The sequence below is a fragment of the Triticum dicoccoides genome, chromosome 4B (genome assembly GCF_002162155.2).
Source record: "Triticum dicoccoides isolate Atlit2015 ecotype Zavitan chromosome 4B, WEW_v2.0, whole genome shotgun sequence".
In the NCBI taxonomy this organism is placed as follows: domain Eukaryota; kingdom Viridiplantae; phylum Streptophyta; class Magnoliopsida; order Poales; family Poaceae; genus Triticum; species Triticum dicoccoides.
The window spans coordinates 580,517,979-580,536,911 of record NC_041387.1 but is presented as its reverse complement, the minus strand read 5'-3'; the positions used below and the strand labels follow the sequence as shown (position 1 = coordinate 580,536,911).

General features: G+C 45.9%; 1 protein-coding gene across 1 annotated transcript; it reads left to right on the top strand.

Moving 5' to 3' along the window:
* The first annotated feature begins 4,076 nt into the window (after positions 1–4,076).
* Positions 4,077–9,157, top strand: LOC119292838 (amino acid transporter AVT1I-like). Its single transcript, XM_037571531.1, has 2 exons — positions 4,077–4,624; positions 8,410–9,157. The coding sequence occupies exons 1-2, from the start codon at positions 4,077–4,079 to the stop codon at positions 9,155–9,157; spliced, it is 1,296 nt and encodes a 431-aa protein (XP_037427428.1).
* The last annotated feature ends 9,776 nt before the right edge of the window (positions 9,158–18,933 follow it).

Genomic DNA, 18,933 nt, shown 5'->3' with positions numbered 1-18,933 from the left:
TCCCATTCCACCTGCAAAATGGGATAGAATGCAAAATTGATATCGAGTTACGATAGAAGCATGATAATCACTTATGCAATGTCGATTCACCTGCTCAAGCGTGATCGCGTGCATCTCTCTCTTGTACAACTTGTACATGACCGACGGATCATCCGTCGTCTCATTTAACACGTCCCACTTGTAAGCCCAAGTGGGGCGCCGTAGTGGGTCGTTTTTGTCGTCCCAACCCTCGTACTTCACGGTCTTCGGTCGTCCAACCGGCAAATGCTCCCAGCTCCATATGGAAAGTGCGAGCATACAACCACCAATACCTCTAGATGGCCTATGCTACGTCTTGAGCTTGCATTGGTTTTCCTTGAAGAGGAAAGGGTGATGCAGCAGAGTAGCTTAAGTATTTCCCTAAGTTTTTGAGAACCAAGGTATCAATCCAGTAGGAGGCTCCTCAAAAGTCCCACGCACCTACACAAACAAACAAAGAACTCGCAACCAATGCAATAAAGGGGTTGTCAATCCCTTCACGGCCACTCGCGAAAGTGAGATCTGATAGAGATAGTATGATAAGATAAATATATTTTTGGTATTTTATAATATAGATGCAAAAAGTAAAGATGCAAATAAAAGTAGATTGGAAGCAAATATGATAAGAGATAGACCCGGGGGCCATAGGTTTCACTAGAGGCTTCTCTCAAGATAGCATAAGTATTACGGTGGGTGAACAAATTACTGTCGAGCAATTGATAAAAAAGCGAATAATTATAGATTATCTAGGCATGATCATGTATATAGGCATCACGTCGGCAACAGGTAGACCTACTCCTGCCTGCATCTACTACTATTACTCCACACATCGACCGACTCCTTCCTGCATCTAGAGTATTAAGTTCATAAGAACAGAGTAACGCATTAAGCAAGATGACATGATGTAGAGGGATAAGCTCATGCAATATGATATAAACCCCATCTTTTTATCCTCAATGGCAACAATACAATACGTGCCTCGCAACCCTTTTTGTCACTGGGTAAGGACACCGCAAGATTGAACCCAAAGCTAAGCACTTCTCTCATGGCAAGAAAGATCAATCTAGTAGGCCAAACCAAACTGATAATTCGAAGAGACTTGCAAAGATAACTCAATCATACATAAAAGAATTCAGAGGAGATTCAAATATTTCTCATAGATAAACTTGATCATAAACCCACAATTCATCGCATCTCGACAAACACACCACAAAAAGAGATTACATCGAATAGATCTCCACAGGAGAGGGGGAGAACATTGTATTGAGATCCAAAAAGAGAGAAGAAGCCATCTAGCTAATAACTATGGACCCGTAGGTCTGTGGTAAACTACGCACAACTCATCGGAGGGGCAAGGATGTTGATGTAGAGGCCCTCCATGGTCGATTCCCCCTCCGGCAGAGTGCCGGCGAAGGCTCCAAGATGAGATCTCGCGGATACAGAAGGTTACGGTGGTGGAAATTGTGTTTTGTCTGCCCCCTGGATGTTTTCGGGGTACGTAGGCTTATATAGGAGGAAGAAGTACGTCGGTGGACGCCCGAGGGGCCCACGAGACACGGGGGCGCGCCCTCCTATGTCGTGGCCGCCTCGGCTGCTTCTTGACTTGCACTCCAAGTCCTCTGGATCACGTTCGTTCCAAAAATCACACCTCCGAAGGTTTCATTCCGTTTGGACTACGTTTGATATTCCTTTTCTTGGAAATACTGAAATAGGCACAAAAAACGGCAATACGGGCTGGGCCTCCGGTTAGTAGGTTAGTCCCAAAAATGATATAAATGTGTAAAATAAAGCCTATAAACATCCAACAGGGGTAATATAATAGCATGGAACAATCAAAAATTATAGATACGTTGGAGACGTATCAGCATACAACAGGCTTCGTCCAGATGCACATAAAAGAGAACATGGTTGAATTAACAGCAAGATCGCATTGATAATGTAGCAATGAAGTGAAAAGGAAACAACTTCATACCTGTCGATACAAGTAAGCCAGTGTCGACGAACCCCAACTCCATTTGCTATCGAAAACGGTCAACGCTTTCAGCCACATCCATGGAGCATTCTTACCTGTGCCATCAGCAAATATAGTCCTGGATATCACATACCACATGTAGACACGAGCATATGTGTTCACCGTGTCCTCATTAGCATCCTCAGGGCAAGTACCAAAGTTGGATGTAATCCACGTGAAAGGAGCATCGTCTGCGACTCTTTCCTTCTTCTTGTCTTTTGCTTCTGGTTCCCGAGGCTCCGGAGGAACCATACCGATAAGAGCATTCATCTGCACGCGCCACCCATCAGAATCGGTGTTCATACATAAAGGGTTCCCATCGATAGGAAGACCGGTGATCATTGCCATATCCTGGAGCGTCACGGTCATCTCCCCGGTCCGAAAATGGAAAGTGTGTGTCTCCGGCCTCCAGTGATCAATAAGCGCGGTGAGTGCTGCAGCATTGTTGGGTGGCGTCGACCGGCTGACCAACTGAATGAAAGGGAGAAGTCCTGTCTTCCTTACATATGGTGTGTACCACTCATCATAGCGCATCCATCCAAGGGTGACCCCGTGAGACCGAAGCTTCAAAGGTGCAAGCTCCTACAAACAAACAAACAAATCATTACATATGGGGCATTTGTGTTTGAAATAAACATGAAATTCGTAACACCGACAACTTTCATTATTACCCGTTGCTCCATCGACATAGCATATGACCGGTGTTGTTTGTCCCAGTGATCATCGAGAAGCCAAACCATCCTAACAATTTAAAAAAAACTTTCTTGTAACACAATTATCTTTTGAATACAAATAAACTAAACTACGCCTACTAGATGCAAAATTCAAAGCATATGTATCCAAAGCATTCTTGTCAAAACAAATATAAGTTCAACACAAATAAACTAAACTAGGCCTACTTCATACAAATATATTTTCCATAGAAATAACATGTCAACCTATGTATCCAACCATATTTTTTCGAAAAAATAAACTAAACTAGGGTTCCCGAAATCAAACAAACAAGAGTTCTAATACATGCAAGATTCCAATCTAATCAAATCAAACAAAGGTTCCCCAAATCTTCAAAATAGTATATTTTCTATGGATAGAAAGCAGGGGATCGGAGGAGAGTACCTTCTAGGATGGATTGGTGACGAAATTCACGGACCAAATCGGCGGATTTGAAGGATTTGGGAGAGGGGATTGAGAGGGGGAGTGGATAGGGCCGCCGCCGCGGCTTCTTTTGTTCTTCTGTAACTGCTGCAATGGGGTGGGTGGGGGAGGAGAGGGCCGCCGCGGCTGGATCTAACTCACAATGCAGCTCCCGACGGCTAGGCGCTGCACATTATGTGCAACGCCTCAGAGCTAGGCGCTGCACCGTAGGGTGTGGCGCCGGCGTGGCGGGCGCTACACAAAAGGGTCAGAATAGTGAAATAGTTTCACACCTAGTTCATTCTGTGAATTGATTTCGTCCGGAGGTTAAAATTGTCAAATTTGCCAAGACAGATTTTCCTGTACCGTGGGCTAAAGGTACAACCATCTTTCTAGGGATCCAATCACAAATTGGTCACGTTCTCTCTAAAACGGGCTAGGTCTCTTTTGTGGGTACAAGGAGTTACCCGGTTGTCTTGCATGCATGTGCCTGGACGCACGGTTATCACGAACATGCAAGCGGCAGCCCACATGCATATATATCGACCGTGTCCTAGCACGTACGTGAAGGTAGCGACTTAGCGACGAGGGTGAAGTTGAGTCGAGTCCACTCACCGTGGCTTCCACCACACAGATAGTACTCCTTCATTACCCTAAAAAAAAAAAGATAGTACTCCTTCACATGTGGTTGCATGGACCACACATGAGTGGAGCAAAGGTGAAAAACTCTTGATAGATTGTGTTTCGCGTGTCAAAATCTCTTGACTGGCCGATGTTGGAGTCATCGTTGCGTGCGTTGGCAAACTGTCAAAATCTGTTGGCTAGCGACAGACCGTCACGTGCCAAAGTCTCATACACCAGCACGCACTATAAACAGCCCCGACCGCGCGCAGCCTGGCAAGCCTGTTCAGAGATGGAAGACCACACGACGAGCCGCCTCGGTGCGACGGCGAGCCCCCTCGGCGAGCCACTTCTCACGGCCACGGGGAAGCGAGCTGACCGCGACGCCGAGGCGCAGCTCCCTCCGTATCGCAGCGCATGTGCCTCCTTCGCCAGGACGTGCCTCAACCTCACCAACGCCGTCTCGGGCATCGGGGTGCTCACCATGCCGTACGCCGTGTCGCGGGGCGGGTGGCTCAGCCTGGCGCTCTTCGCCCTCGTCGGCGCCGTCTGCTACTACACCGGCACGCTCATAGCGCGCTGCATGCGCGCCGACGGCTCCATCGCCACCTACCCGGACGTCGGCCAGCTGGCCTTCGGCGCCGCCGGCCGGAGAACCGTCGCCCTGTTCATGTACGTGGAGCTCTACCTCGTCGCCATCAGCTTCCTGGTCCTCGAGGGCGACAACCTCGACAAGCTCTTCCCCGGCGCCGGCGTGGAGCTGCCCGCCGGCTACCGGCTGCGCGGGAAGCAGCTCTTCATCGTCCTGGCCGGCGCCGTCGTGCTGCCCACCACCTGGCTCAAGAACCCAAGATTTTGGTTACCGAATGAGGCAATTTTACCGAGGGGGACGGATAAATGCGGTTACCACGGTTACCACGAAATACCGAGAAAATTTCGAATGAAATTTTTTGAATTCAAAAATTTTAACACCAAAACTATTTTTTTTGAAATTTTGACAGCATCACCCCTATATTGATGGCATATAAGCAGTTTATAGCAATAGTAACTGGCCTTAAGAGACCCACAACACATATAACAATAGAACGACCAACAAAAATATACAATTCTCATAAACCATCAGCCACAAGCCCACGAGATTGCAGTCTAATAATATAGCTTCAGACTTTAGAGACTAAACTTAAGATTAGACACAGGAAGACACATAGCAGTCCAACAACAAAAGAAGTGCAGCCAGTATATATTACAGTCCCATAACAAAAGACCATCGATTCGGTCAATTACACAGTACATAGCATTGAGCAACAAACCAAATTGTCATTCAGTTCCTTCTAGACTTGCAAGTCTCCTTCGTTAAAACGAATCAAGCTGCCAGTGAGCAAATTAGATGTCATGTTGTTAGCAAACAAATTTGTTTATATTATCATGTCTTAGAATTTGTTGACAATATATAATAAATGGATGCATGGCATGAGATAGCAGTAAGCATATAAAATTTTGGGTGGCAGCAAGCAAACAGACAAAGTTAGCACTTCATTATTACCTTCCTCTTCCTCCTTTTCCTTGTAGACTTCCGCAGAGGTTCACTGTTTTCGTTAGGCAGCACGTCATTGTTACCTACAAAAATTACAAGTTAGCACTTGAACCACACAAATTCATATAATGTTAATATAAACTAAAGGGCTTTGACCTTCATCATCCTCCCCATCATCTACATCCTCTGCCTCCTCTTCCTCCTCTTCCTCCTCACTTGGAGGCATCCCACTTCCTCTAGTTCTCTTTTGTCCCACCTCTACGACCACTGGACAATCACCATCACCATCATACGCATCCTCATCTTGCATGGAATCACTTGTTGAGTTGCCCAGCCAATCCATGATTTCGTTGTTACAATCATAGAGAGAGGTATTCATCAACAACGCACAAGTATCAACCTCTTTCTCTTTTGTCTCACCAAGAATTAGTCGGATTCGCAGCCCAAGGTTGTAGTGGCAAAAAACCATCTTGTGCAACTTTTCAAAACCAAGACGGTTCCTCACTAGTGTATGCACTAAAGCGTATGTGCTCCAATTCCGCTCACAACCGCTTGAAGAGGTGCATTGAGAAACAATCTGAATAGCATACTTTTGAAGCACCGGTGTAGTATCTCCAAATGTTATCCACCACTCAGTTGGGGACACCTTTTCAGCTGCACTACGAGGGTACATGCCTTCAAAAGCCCCTCTTGTATTGACATAAGAGTGAACTTCAGGAATCATAGCAATGAACTCTGAAGGACTAGCCAACTTCTTAAGTGCTGCATTGAGTGCCCTCATGTGTGATAGACTTTTTCCAAAGTTATACTTGTAGTGACTTGCCGGGTCCAGAACACCGGCTATAGAATGGAAAGACAGCAGGGCAACAAGAATTAGTTTGCAACGACCATAGAAATGACAGCAATAAGAATAATTAGCATTCGGTCGCACCAACTCTCCACCTATGTGCTTCTGCATTTCAGCATGCAAAGTTGAATGATTGTACATGAATCTACAAATTCTCTTACAACTACTAACCACTTCATTAATCTCAGGAAAGCATCCCATCTCCTTCAGCATGAGGTTAATGGTGTGAGCTGCACATGGCTGCCATGTGATGTGTGGGAAATCTGCAACAAGGTCAAGACATGCTTTCTTGAAGTTAGAGCCATTGTCGGTCACGAGTTGGACAACATGTTGCTGCCCTATCTCTTCAATCACTTCTTTGATGTGCTCATACACAAACTTTGAATTTTGCATGTGTCCAGTGGCATTAACAGATTTGTGGAAATACATACGCCCATTGGAGAACACCATAAAGTTTATAATGCTCATCCGTGAAGGGCCAGTCCACGAATCTGACATGATAGTGACACCATATGTGGGCCAATCATCTTTGAAATTGGCCACATACTGCTGCAACTCTTCATAGTTGGTATTTAAATATATTCCATCAATATCTATCCCTTTAGGGGCAGGCACCCCTTTGCCAAGGTCTTGAGTCAATTTTATTGCTCCTACAAAGTATGGACAATTGGCTTTGTGCCCAGGGATGTCATTAGCATGAAACCATTTTGCCCAAGCCTTCCCAATCCTAGATTCGTATTCCACCTTGTTAATACACGCCTCCATTGTCTGTTGTGGCCTAGTCTTGCTATATGCCAAATCAACGTCAAAAAAGTCTTTGACACCACTTGAGCTGCTCCCTACACTTCCTTTAACAACGCTGGTTCTCCCATGATCTCCACGTAATGAATTTCGTAGGGTCTGCTGGAGTATCTCATCATCTTCATCTTCACAATCAATATGTATTGATGCACCTTGACTGTTTATATGATTGACCTCATCTACCACTCTTTTCTTTCCTTCTTTGGAAGTCCTCCTTCGGGCCTCTCCCTCTGGAATGGCTTTCCGAAAAATGGCAACTACATGATGAGGTGCATTCATGCAAGAGAAGACATGAGGGCCCAATCCAGCTATATGCTGCTTGAATCGGGTTGCACCCCCACCATGTCTAAGTAAAGCACAATATCCACACTCCCATGCTTGTCCTTCCAATGATTTCCCATGACACCATATGTTTGTTACATCATTTGCATTACCTTAAACCAAAATACAGAAGCTTATGTAATTATGTTCCATTTAACTTGGATTGACTACGACAACTTCTATAAAATAAGGTGAAGCGTTTAGTTATAGCGGGCATATTGGGTTCTTCTACTCAGGTATAAGTCGAGTGAAGTTACACAGCTTAGTTGCATCTCTTGGATATGTGCTTTCAGTTAACTAGGCCGAGTGAAGTGTGTAACCTGCTGCACATTACTACAAAAGAAGTTGATCCACCTAGTAAATACTGGTATTTGGGACTACTTCTATTTCTGTAAACTAGTTTGATTCAAGACAAAATGAAAGCATACTAGACAGGAAATTAGAAACAAAAATGAACGTAGATCCACAAGGACACAACCCTACCTTTAGTTGGTTCTTTAATCGGCAGTGGAACCTCCGGGCCTCTGCTTATGCCACCCTGACGAGCCACCCCGGTGGCAAATCCGCTTCGGTTGATGTCATCCAGAAATCCCGTTGCTTGTCCTCCCGATGAACGGCCGACGGGGATAGTTGCACTGCCGCTGCCATGACCTCTCCCATGACACGCGAGAATAGCCTCTTGATCTGTGAATGGGATATGGACGCCGGCGACGACCCCCACTGTTCGCAACCCGCCATCGCCATCGCCACTGCCCCGCCCCATCCCCCTTCCAACACCCGCCATGCCGGAGGGCGCCCCAGGTGGACGATGTGAAGCGGTGAGATCACGGTGGCGCTGCTGTGAGAAAGAGATCTAAGGGCAGATTGGGCGACGCCGCCGCCGCCGTCTCACTCACGCCCAGCAGCCTATTTCTTGCGGGGACTCGATTTGGGGAGAAAGACGGCTAGGTTTCCTGCGTGGTTGTGTTCCGGTGTGTGTAGGCTTCCTCTGGCTTGGCTGGGCCGTGCAAAAAATTCAAACGGGCCGGTATAATTTGCTCGGTAGGCCCATTTACCGGGGGGCATCGATAATCGCGGTAACCGCTCGGTAAATGGAAATTTCGCTCGGTTACCAAATCCTTGCAAGAACCTCGGCGTGCTCGCCTATGTGTCGGCGCTCGGGCTCGTCGCGTCGGCGGCCTTGACGGCGTCGCTCGTCTGGGCCGGCGTCTCTGAATCCGGGTTCCGCGGGAGCGGCAACGTCCTCAACCTCGCTGGCCTGCCCACCTGCCTCGGCCTCTACTTCGTCTGCTTCACCGGCCATGCCGTCTTCCCCACGATATACTCGTCCATGAGGAACCGCGAGCGCTTCTCCCAAGTGCTACTCTTCTCCTCGGTGCTCTGCAGTCTCAACTACGGACTCACGGCGGTGCTGGGCTACCTCATATACGGCGACGACGTGCAGTCGCAGGTGACGCTCAACCTGCCATCAGGGAGGCTCTACACCAAGATCGCCATCGTCATGACTCTCATCAACCCGCTGACCAAGTACGCGCTGCTCGTGGCGCCCATCACGGCGGCGATCGAGGAGAGGTTCTCGCTCGCGGGGAGTGGGTCGGCGAGGGTGGCCGTCAGCACCACCGTTCTTGTCAGCACAGTCGCCGTGGCGTCCATGGTGCCGTTCTTCGGGTTCCTCATGTCCTTCATCGGTTCCTTCCTCAGCATCATGGGCACAGTCTTCTTCCCCTGCCTCTGCTACCTCAAGATCTACAGAGCCAAAGGCCTACGCCGTGTCGAGGTCGCGGCGATTGTCCCCATCCTGCTTCTCGGGGCGTTTGTTGCAATCACTGGCACCTACACTTCTTTGTTGGACATCGTAGGCACTTTTTAAGATACTCCATCCTTTTAGGTGTGCTAGCATATACTACAAACAAAACAAGCCAAGTGATCTTAATTTATACTTCCTCTGTGTAAGACGTTTTTCTGCACTAGTGTCTCTGTCCTAGTGTCAAACAAAGTCTTACATTATGGGACGAAGGAAATAGTAAATAAGATAAAGTGAAGGTCACCCCTGATTTTGAGAATCCGTTGACTACATTCCGGAGATAGCTCTTCACGAGATCGCATATCATGGGAGCTAGATTTACTTGGACTAATAAAGAGCTCAACCCAATCCAGAGTGTGTTGGATTTGGTCCTTTGTGTCCGTTCAGTGGGAGGTGGCTTTTTCGCTATGCTCTCTAAAGGCGGTTACCCGAATTTGGTTCTGAGCACTCACCCCTGCTTTCCTCATCGGGGGAGGGTCCCCCCCCCCTAGATCGAAGTGTTTCCACTTTGAATTGGGGTTATTGCATCAGGTTTTGTGGAAGCAGTGCAGTTTAGGTGGGTGAAGGCAGCTACCGCACCGCGTAGGGTGTTCTGTGTTGTTGACATTTGGCATCATTGTGACAAATCAGTGTGACAACCCGTGTGTGGGTGGGGGAGGGGGGCAATCTTGGTGCTTGACCAGATCAAGGTGTTGGATGTTGGCCTCTCTGTCGATGAGTGGCTCGTGCGGTACACCCTCAAAGCCTCTCTTATGTATATCTTCAAGGGTGAAGAGCTTTTCTGGCAGCGTCGGACGGTGGGGGTGGGGGGTCGGAATTGGCCCTTAGAAGGGGGACGCTAATACCGCCTATTTCCAAGCTATTGCTAATGGGCGGCGTCCCAAATGCTCTATCCCTTGTTTGTGGGAGGGAGATGTACTCCTTGAGCAGTCAAGAGATATCGTGACGCACATTTACTCCTTGTATAAGGAGCTCTTCATAGCGGAACCCTGCTATGGGGTTTCTCCGACCAATGATTATTGGCCAGTAGCAGCCAAAGTTTCTGCCATTGAGAATGTGGAACCATCTCCGCCATTCTTGTCCGAGGAGGTGGGTAGGGGATTGGTGACATGAAGGCTAGCTAGGAACCTGGCCTAGGTGGCCTACCGGTGGCCTCCTCGAGAAGTTTTGGGTGGAGTTTTAGCCTCGATCATACGGATGTTCCATGAATTTTATATTGAGACTCTCGACATGTGTTGGGGAACGCGGTAATTTCAAAAAAAATCCTACGATCACGCAAGATCTATCTAGGTGATGCATAGCAACGAGAGGGGAGGGTGTGTCCACGTACCCTCGTAGACTGAAAGCGGAAGCGTTTCAATAACGCGGTTGATGTAGTCGGACTTCTTCGCGATCCAACCGATCACGTACCGAACGTACGGCACCTCCGCGTTCAGCATACATTCAGCTCGATGACGTCCCTCGTACTCTTGATCCAGTTGAGGCCGAGAGAGAGTTTCATCAGCACGACGGCGTGGTGAAAGTGATGATGAAGTTAGCGGCGCAGGGCTTCGCCTAAGCACTACGACGATATGACCGAGGTGTGTAACTGTGGAGGGGGGCACCGCACACGGCTAAAAGATTAACTTGTGTGTTCTAGGGTGCCCCCCTGCCCCTGTATATAAAGGAGGGAGAGGGAGAGGCCGCCGGCCCTAGGGGGCGCGCCAAGGTGTGGAGTCCTACTAGGACACCCTAGTCCTAGTAGGATTCCACCTCCCATATGGAGTAGGAAAGAGGGAAGGGAGAAGGAGAAGGAAAGGGGGGGCTTCTCCTAGTCCTAATCGTCCTCCTGTCCAAGGGGGGGGGGTGCACCAGCCCCTTGTGGGCTGGTGTGATTCCCTCTTATGGCCCATAACTTCTCCCGGGGGGGTCCGGTAACCTCCCGGTACTCCGGAAAAATGCCTGAACCACTCGGAACTATTCCGATGTCCAAATGCAACCTTCCAATATATGAATCTTTATGTCTCGACCATTTCGAGACTCCTCATCATGTCCGTGATCTCATCCGGTACTTCGAACAAACTTCGGTCATCAAACTCATAATACAAATCGTCATCGAACGTTAAGCGTGCGGACCCTACGGGTTCGAGAACTATGTAGGCATGAGCGAGACATATCTTCGGTCAATAACCAATAGCGGAACCTGGATGCTCATATTGGATCCTACATATTCTACGAAGATCTTTATCGGTCAAACCGCATAACAACATACGTTGTTCCCTTTGTCATCGGTATGTTACTTGCCCAAGCTTCGATCGTCAGTATCATCATACCTAGTTCAATCTCATTACCAGCAAGTCTCTTTACTCGTTCCGTAATACTTCATCCCGCAACTAACTGATTAGTCACAATTCTTGCAAGGCTTATAGTGATGAGTATTATACTACAAAAAATACACTTCCATGATGATACGTGTTTGTCACAGTAGGTCGCGTTTTTTTTCATGCATGTACATCCATGACGATTTTATGACAGAATCAAGATAGTCATACCTGTGCTGTCGTAGAAGTGTTCCATGACATTACCAAAATTATCATCACGGAAGTGTCCACTTCAATGACGATAAATCGCGCGTCACAGAAGTGCTTTCGTCAAGGGTGACCAACACGTGGCATCCACCATAACGGAACGCCGTTAAGCAATCGGGTCGGGTTTTGGATCCGATAACCCGTTAACAGCCCTGACCAATGGGAAATTTTCATGTTTAAAATTCTTATTGGCCGGACGAAACACGTGTCAGCTCGTCAGTCGATCAGATAGGCGCCTATGATATGTCGACACGTGCCACGGCCCACCACAGGCCCATTTAGCTTACAAAGCCGGCCCGTTTGACTTGGTCAAAAGTTAACGGACTGGCCCATGAAAAGCCTGTTAACGGTCTCTTCACAAATAGCCCATTTTACGGCCCGTTAACTCACGGCCCGTTAGGCCCTAAACGAAATCGGCCCAACAACGTCATGTGGGCCGTCGAATATAACACCAGCCCATTCCACTTTCGGCCCATGTATGGCCCACGACGTCTTGCAGCCCATATGAGGCCTTTGTATCTTTCGGCCCTTTACAGGCCCACCGTGACTCTAGCCCATAATGAACAGTAATTTCCTTTGTACCCGTTAACGGCCCGTGATTTACATGGGCCGTTTCCAGCCTGTGTTAACTTTCGGCCTATTGACGGTCCATACATTCTTGGGCTCCTTTTCAGCCCTCGATTACTTCCGGCCCGTTACTGGCCTGTTCCCCTAATGGGCCAAATTCGGCCGATGGCAAGAGTCAGCCCGTTACTGGCCTGTTCCCCTAATGGGCCAAACTCAGCCCATGGAAAGAGTCGGCCCGTTACAGGCCTGTTACCCTAATGGGACAAATTCGGCCCATGGCAAGAGTCGGCCCGTTTCTGGCCTGTTAACCCGTTGCGCCATTTCCAGTCCATCCTATATTCTGGCCCATTAACGACCCGTTATGCCTGTGACAGAATTAAGCCTTTGCTATCCTACGACATGTTAATGGCCCGTTACCGTGCTGGGCCGATACCAATTACGCCCGATTACGGCCCATGTAGACCCATTTATCCGACGGCCCGAGGCCCACCGATTCTACGGCCCTCTTGGAGGCCCATTTATCGACGGCCCGTAGGAGACCCATGGATCGTACGGCCCGTAGGAGACCCATGGATCCTACGGCCCATATATGGCCCATGGTAGTTGCGGCCACTAGCAAACCAGGGAAAAAGAAGACTAGGAAATAAACAAGGCCAAAACTAACGCTAGGCTAATAAGGCGATTCCACAGATTACATCCACTCCGCATCAAAGATCGCCACCAGTGCAAATATAGGGAACACCCTACACTATACAAAAATGGCTTGCTGTTTTCTTCAGCCGGTGGCTGCACGTTAAGAATAAATTTTGTATCGGACCAAAACAAATTACAACTATATAACAAAAGTAAGGTTGGCATAAAACTTAAGAGTCTAGCAGATAAATGCACCACCAGAAGTTCAGAAGCTCAGTTCATTTGACCTGACTGTTACATTTTCATGTTGTATTGTCTGATGGAGCACCATAACCCTCGCCTTCGTTTCCCCTAGGCTCCTGAACAACATAGCAAATGTCTGATAGTCCGGTTTCAAAACCATGCATATCTTGACGACATCGAACAATGTCTCTCCTTGTTTCACAAAGGGTCTTTGTTAGGGAATGGACTTGTGTCTGGAGCGCAGATACAACATTGCTTTGAGCATGCATTTCTTGATCATGAGGCAGTTTGGACGATATTGCCTTAACAACCAACCCAGTATTACGCAAGAACGTGCTTTTGGCACTGTTAGTGGACAGGTACTGACCCACTTCAGCAAGAGGTGACATTGCGGTTATAGTTGCCTCGCCACCTTCAGAAGGTGGCGATTCCACCATTTTTTCCATAGCTCGCTGAAAACTTGAGGTTTTACATTAGTAGTACCAGAACAGAAGATATTAAGGAGGCAGCAAAACCAAAAAAATAGCTTTGGTCTATATACAGAACTTATTCTGGTGAACCCATGTAAAATATTAGTTGTATTTTATTGCAAAGTACATAATAAAACCAGGTTCCAAACATATGACCATGTACCATCGCTAAGGTATTGTTTATTTCTTCACATTGTATTGAGGGCTAAGGATAAATAGAAGAAGTTTATAATACGGTAAGCATAGTATGACATCATTCATATCACAAAACAACTGAGAACAGACAAACATGTAATTGTAACGTTGTGTGGGCAAGTCCAGCATGGAACTAGATTACGGGTCAAGATCAAAGGAATATCACACCTCTCTTTAAAACCTTCTAAGGTGCAATGATACGCTTAGACAATTGTGTATAAAATTGAAAAGAGTAATAGACATTGGCTGCAAACCATGTAGTTCAAGGCACAAGTCAGAGTAAGTAGTAGTTAAAAGGCATGAGGATTAAGGACTTAAAATAGTGGCTTTGCCTGGTGTAGTCATGCCCTTCTTCTTGCTGGTGTGACAGTCCTTGAAGATTTCCACAGCATTTGGTTCAGGTTCTTTTTGGTCCTTGCGGGCTTTCCTCTGCATTTTGAACAAGTCAATATAGATCTGATAATATGGTATAGCAAAAAGAGTGAAATAATAGCTAATTACAAGAGCCTCGCAGTGTGCAATATAGCTACGAGATCCTGTCGTCTGTTGGAATTTCACTTTCGTATGGTTGGCCTTCTTCTTTGAACAGTTCACCTACAAGAAGATAGATTTGTGTGGCTCATGTGTAAATAGGACTTCAACATGTGATCTGATCACATATATATAATGTACCTGATATTTCGAATCAGACCAGTCTTTAACAAGGCCCCTCCAGTCTTCATCCGATATATTTTCCACTGGAGATGTTTGGGAAAGTTCATTGTTAGCCTTGCCTTCAAAGTGAGTTTTCCTCAAGTTATACTGATACTGTCGCAGAGAAGACTTGAAAACATGGGTGCAAGCTTGTCTGGTTGCATCATCTTGGCTATCCAACTTGAATCTCATCTGTTGAAAATTATGGGAGTCTCATTATCAGCAACCTAGAAAGTATGGGACAGAGCAAGACGATATTACTAGTTTCCATACATAACCATACTTACAGATAAATTGTCGAGGAAGGTGTTGAACTGGTTTTCGTCTTTGTCATTCCTGTACTGAATCCATGTTGGGAGGATACATACATGACACCTAACGGCAACTGCTGCCACTGATACTAACTTGGCTGACTCTGTAGCATCATGTGTCCTTTTTAAACCTGCCTCAAAACGGATCTCCATTCTTCCTTCTCTAGATTTAGTTAACCTATAGAGCATTATCCCTGATGTTTGTTTCCTCTTGCACCTAGGTGCTAGTCCAAGAACAAACATAGGAAGTGTTAGTGTACATCAAACTATGAGACTACATATAAAGAAGCATGCAACTGTAACATGACTCCAGCAACTACTCCCTCCGTTTCTTTTTACTCTGCATATAAGATTTGGTCAAAGTCAAACTACACAAAGTTTGACCAAATTTATATAAAAATATATGAACATCTACAATATTAAAACTATATACTATGAAAATACGTTTCATGGTGCATCTGATAATATTGATTTCATATTGTGAATGTTCATATTTTTTAATATAAAGTTAGTCAAACTCTACAAAGCTTAACTTTGACCCAACCTTATATGCGGACTAAAAAGAAATGGAGGGAGTACCTTCTTGTTGTTGAAGCTCACAAAGTTCATCTGATATTGCCAACTCGTCTTGTGTCAAGAGTGCTTGGGAAGTAGTGTCAGGTGGCAAGGGGGCTTGGGAACGTGCTGCTAGCTCAGTTGACGCACGAGTAAGTCGTGCAGCTAGTAGTACTGTGGTAGGTGTTGCAAGAACTAGGGTTGTCTCTGCTTGTTTGGTGGCAGCTATTTGTTTCTGTTTGGCTTTTTTTGCAGCTCGTGTAGCATGGGATGCCGTGTTTGTAGAATTTTCCGCTGGACTTTCACCTTCTATTGCACCATCAGTACCAGCAGAATCTCCAGGATTCATCTGCTTCTCATTCCCTGCCATTCTGTGTTTCTTCCTCTTTCTCTGTGCCATGTTAAGTCAAGCCGACAAGAAAAATGAATAACAATTTAGTTCTTCAGAACAAATTGATGTGTGATGCAGACGAACTGAACTTTGATGTTAGACAACCACATGATAGGAGGATGTAATATGTATGAAAAAAAGGACGGAAGAGATAATCAGAACTATGATGTGTAAACTAAGAAGACGACATTTCACCAAATTAGAAGCAATGCAATGGAAGGTAGACACCATATGAAAGATGCTACAAATATCTCTCTGCCAAGTTAACAGTGTCTCATCATAAATGGCGTTTAAACAAATGTGAAGCAGTACAAGAAATAAATCATATGCAAGATGCAAACAACATCACACTACCATGTTAGAGGTCTCTCTTCATTAGTGCCATTGCATATTCACAGCTTATGATGTGTAAACTAAGGAGAAGGCATTTCAACAAATTAGAAGCAATGAAAGCTAGATACCATATGAAAGATGCAACGAATATCACTCTACCAAGTTAAATTTGTCTCGTCATAAGTGTCATTTCAACAAATTAGTAGTACAAGCTAGAAAAGAATGTGAGATGTAACCTATATCACACTCCAAAGTCAAACGTGTCTTATGATAAGTGATTGTTGCAGGTTACACGACAGTAGTAATTTGATGTAAGAACATGGTGTGATAGACATATATTGTATGTTCTAGAAACAGGAACACGTGTCTTATTCAAGTATAATGTGTAAAGTAAGCAGATGGAATTCAACAAAATTAGAAGCAATACAAGCTAGACATCACACATAACATGCAACCACATATAACAGTGCCAGGTTAGAGGGAGCACCGGTGATGCTTCACTAGGGGAGACGTGCTCATCATAAACACAGCTTTGTTGAGTGTTTATGCATGTGTTGTCTTGGAAATCATCTTGGGGTGTGGAGGAGTAGAAACTGTAGAGGCCCTCCGTTCGGAAGGAGCACCTTTATCTGCTGCCTTGCTAACTTCCTTACGCTTTATTGATTTTGAATTGTCAAGTAAATTCGACAAGAAAACGCAATAAAATTCTCTGTTCAGAACTCATTCATGCATGATACTGACAATCACTACTTTGATGTAAGGCAAACACATGATACCAGGATGGAATATGTACAAAAAACAGGACGACATGGTATGTTCATAACTATTTGTGTAAACTAAGCAGAAACCATTCCAGCAAATAAGAAGCAATGCAAGATAGACACCACATGAAAGATGCTACCAATATGACTCTGACAAGTTAAAAGCGTCCCATCATAAATGGAATTTCAACAAATTAGAAGCAGCGCATGCTATAAATCATATGAAAGATGCAACTAATATCGCACTGCATATACTAAAGGTGTCTCGTCATATTGATTGATGCGGGATACAAAAAAACAATAGTTTTATGTAAGTACATGCTTAATAGACAGATGTACTATGTACTAAATATAGGAAGGCATGTCACATTAACAGGTATAATGTATAAGCTAAGCAGACTAGCACATGCAGTTTAACCAGATTGGAAGAATTACAATCTAGACACCATATGCAACATGCAACCACATATCACGCTGCCAAGTTAGAGCAAGCACCTGCGATGCTAGTGTAGGGGAAATGTTGTAATCAACTACAGAGCTACGTTCACTATCTTCATCTAGCATTTCTGTTTCTTGAGAATCATGTCGGGAGGCTGACGCTGCATTCTTTAAATGAGGAGTAGTCCCCTTGCCTGCCTGCCTCGTCATAAGTGATTGATGAGGGATACACAAGAACATTAGTTTGATGTAAGAACATGGTTAATACACAGATGTACTAGTATGTACCAAAAACAGAAAGGCATGTCATATTCGAAGGTATAATGTGGAAGCTAAGCAGATGCAATTTAACCAAATTGGAAGCAATACAAGCAAGACACCCGGCTGGAGTGGTGAGCATGATCATCTAGGACCTGAGAGCCTGGTGGGAGGCGGCCTACTTCACCACCATCGCAACTTTTTAGTTGGCTTCCAGGTGATGCCTATCTTTGCTGGGCTTGTCACTGGCTTGGCCAGTGCCCTGACTAGCTATTTGTCTTCTGGTGCTCACGGGATGGTGGTTCATGTAAAAAATGTCTTTCCTTATCTTGGGGTTGTTTGGTTTGTGACTAACTTTGCCAAATGTTGCCACACCAAAAGCTAGGCAAGTTTGACTAACTTAGGTGAGTGTTTGGTTGAAGCCACACCTTAGGCAAGCCACACTTGGACCCCACATGGCATACACACAAAAAATGTGGCAAGATTCCCTTAGGCTTGCCAACTTGTGGCTTTCATTTTGATCAACTAACCTTAGGCAAGTTTGGCAAAAATATGTGGCAAAGTGTGGCAATGCTAGGCCTAGAACCAAACAGAAGACCGACTTCGACCTTTCGAATACAAGATAGACACCGTATGGAACATGCAACCACATATGACACCGCGAAGTTAAAGCAAGCACCTGGGATGGTGGTTCATTCCGAGCGAGGTCATCAACTCCAAAGGTATGTTTACCGTCTCCATCTGCTGACACTGCACCCTTTATAGCGCTATAACGTGTCGTGCATACCCGCGAAGAAAGCTGGCGTGACTTCTCTCTTTTCTTTGTTTCTTCTCTTTCGGCAGACTCTGAAATACCCTTGCATAAAAACACAATTGTGAGAGTATGGGTGAAGTGTGTGCAGAACTAGTGCACTGTAAAAGTAGCAGATAGCAGGTGGCTGAAAAAAAAATGACAGGAGACATATGATAGCTCTACAACATTGCATGGCAAATATAATTAGATTCTACTCCGTATGATTTTGTAATATATGAGCACAAGAAATGCAGGTACTCCTCCAGCACACCACCACATGTGGTCATATCTAAGATAACAGTCGACTGAAAATAAATAGGTCAGTTGATTTTTTTAGTGAACCGTCCAATCTATAAGGAACGGGCAGATGGCCTTCGTCTACCTCCCGCCAGTCACTGTTGACGAATATCCTCGAACAGCCAGCGACAACCGGCCCAAACCCCTGCCTCCGCCGCAACGCCCTCCCCTCGACCTCACACCACCGCCGTGCTTGGAAGCACCCCCAGGCCATCCCTTTAATCCCGGCCGACCTCCAGATCGGGCGCCAGTAGCTCTAGGCCGCACACGCCCTTAAGATAAATACCAAGGCACTGCTTCCCCGGCGTAATAGGCGTACTAGCGCCTGTTACGCTGG

Bases quoted from the DNA above. Each gene is read 5' to 3' on its own strand.
- LOC119292838 (XM_037571531.1), top strand. From the start codon at position 4,077: ATGGAAGACCACACGACGAGCCGCCTCGGTGCGACGGCGAGCCCCCTC. The intron at 4,625-8,409 runs CAAGAACCCAAG...ACCAAATCCTTG, and splicing joins GTGCTGCCCACCACCTGGCT to CAAGAACCTCGGCGTGCTCG.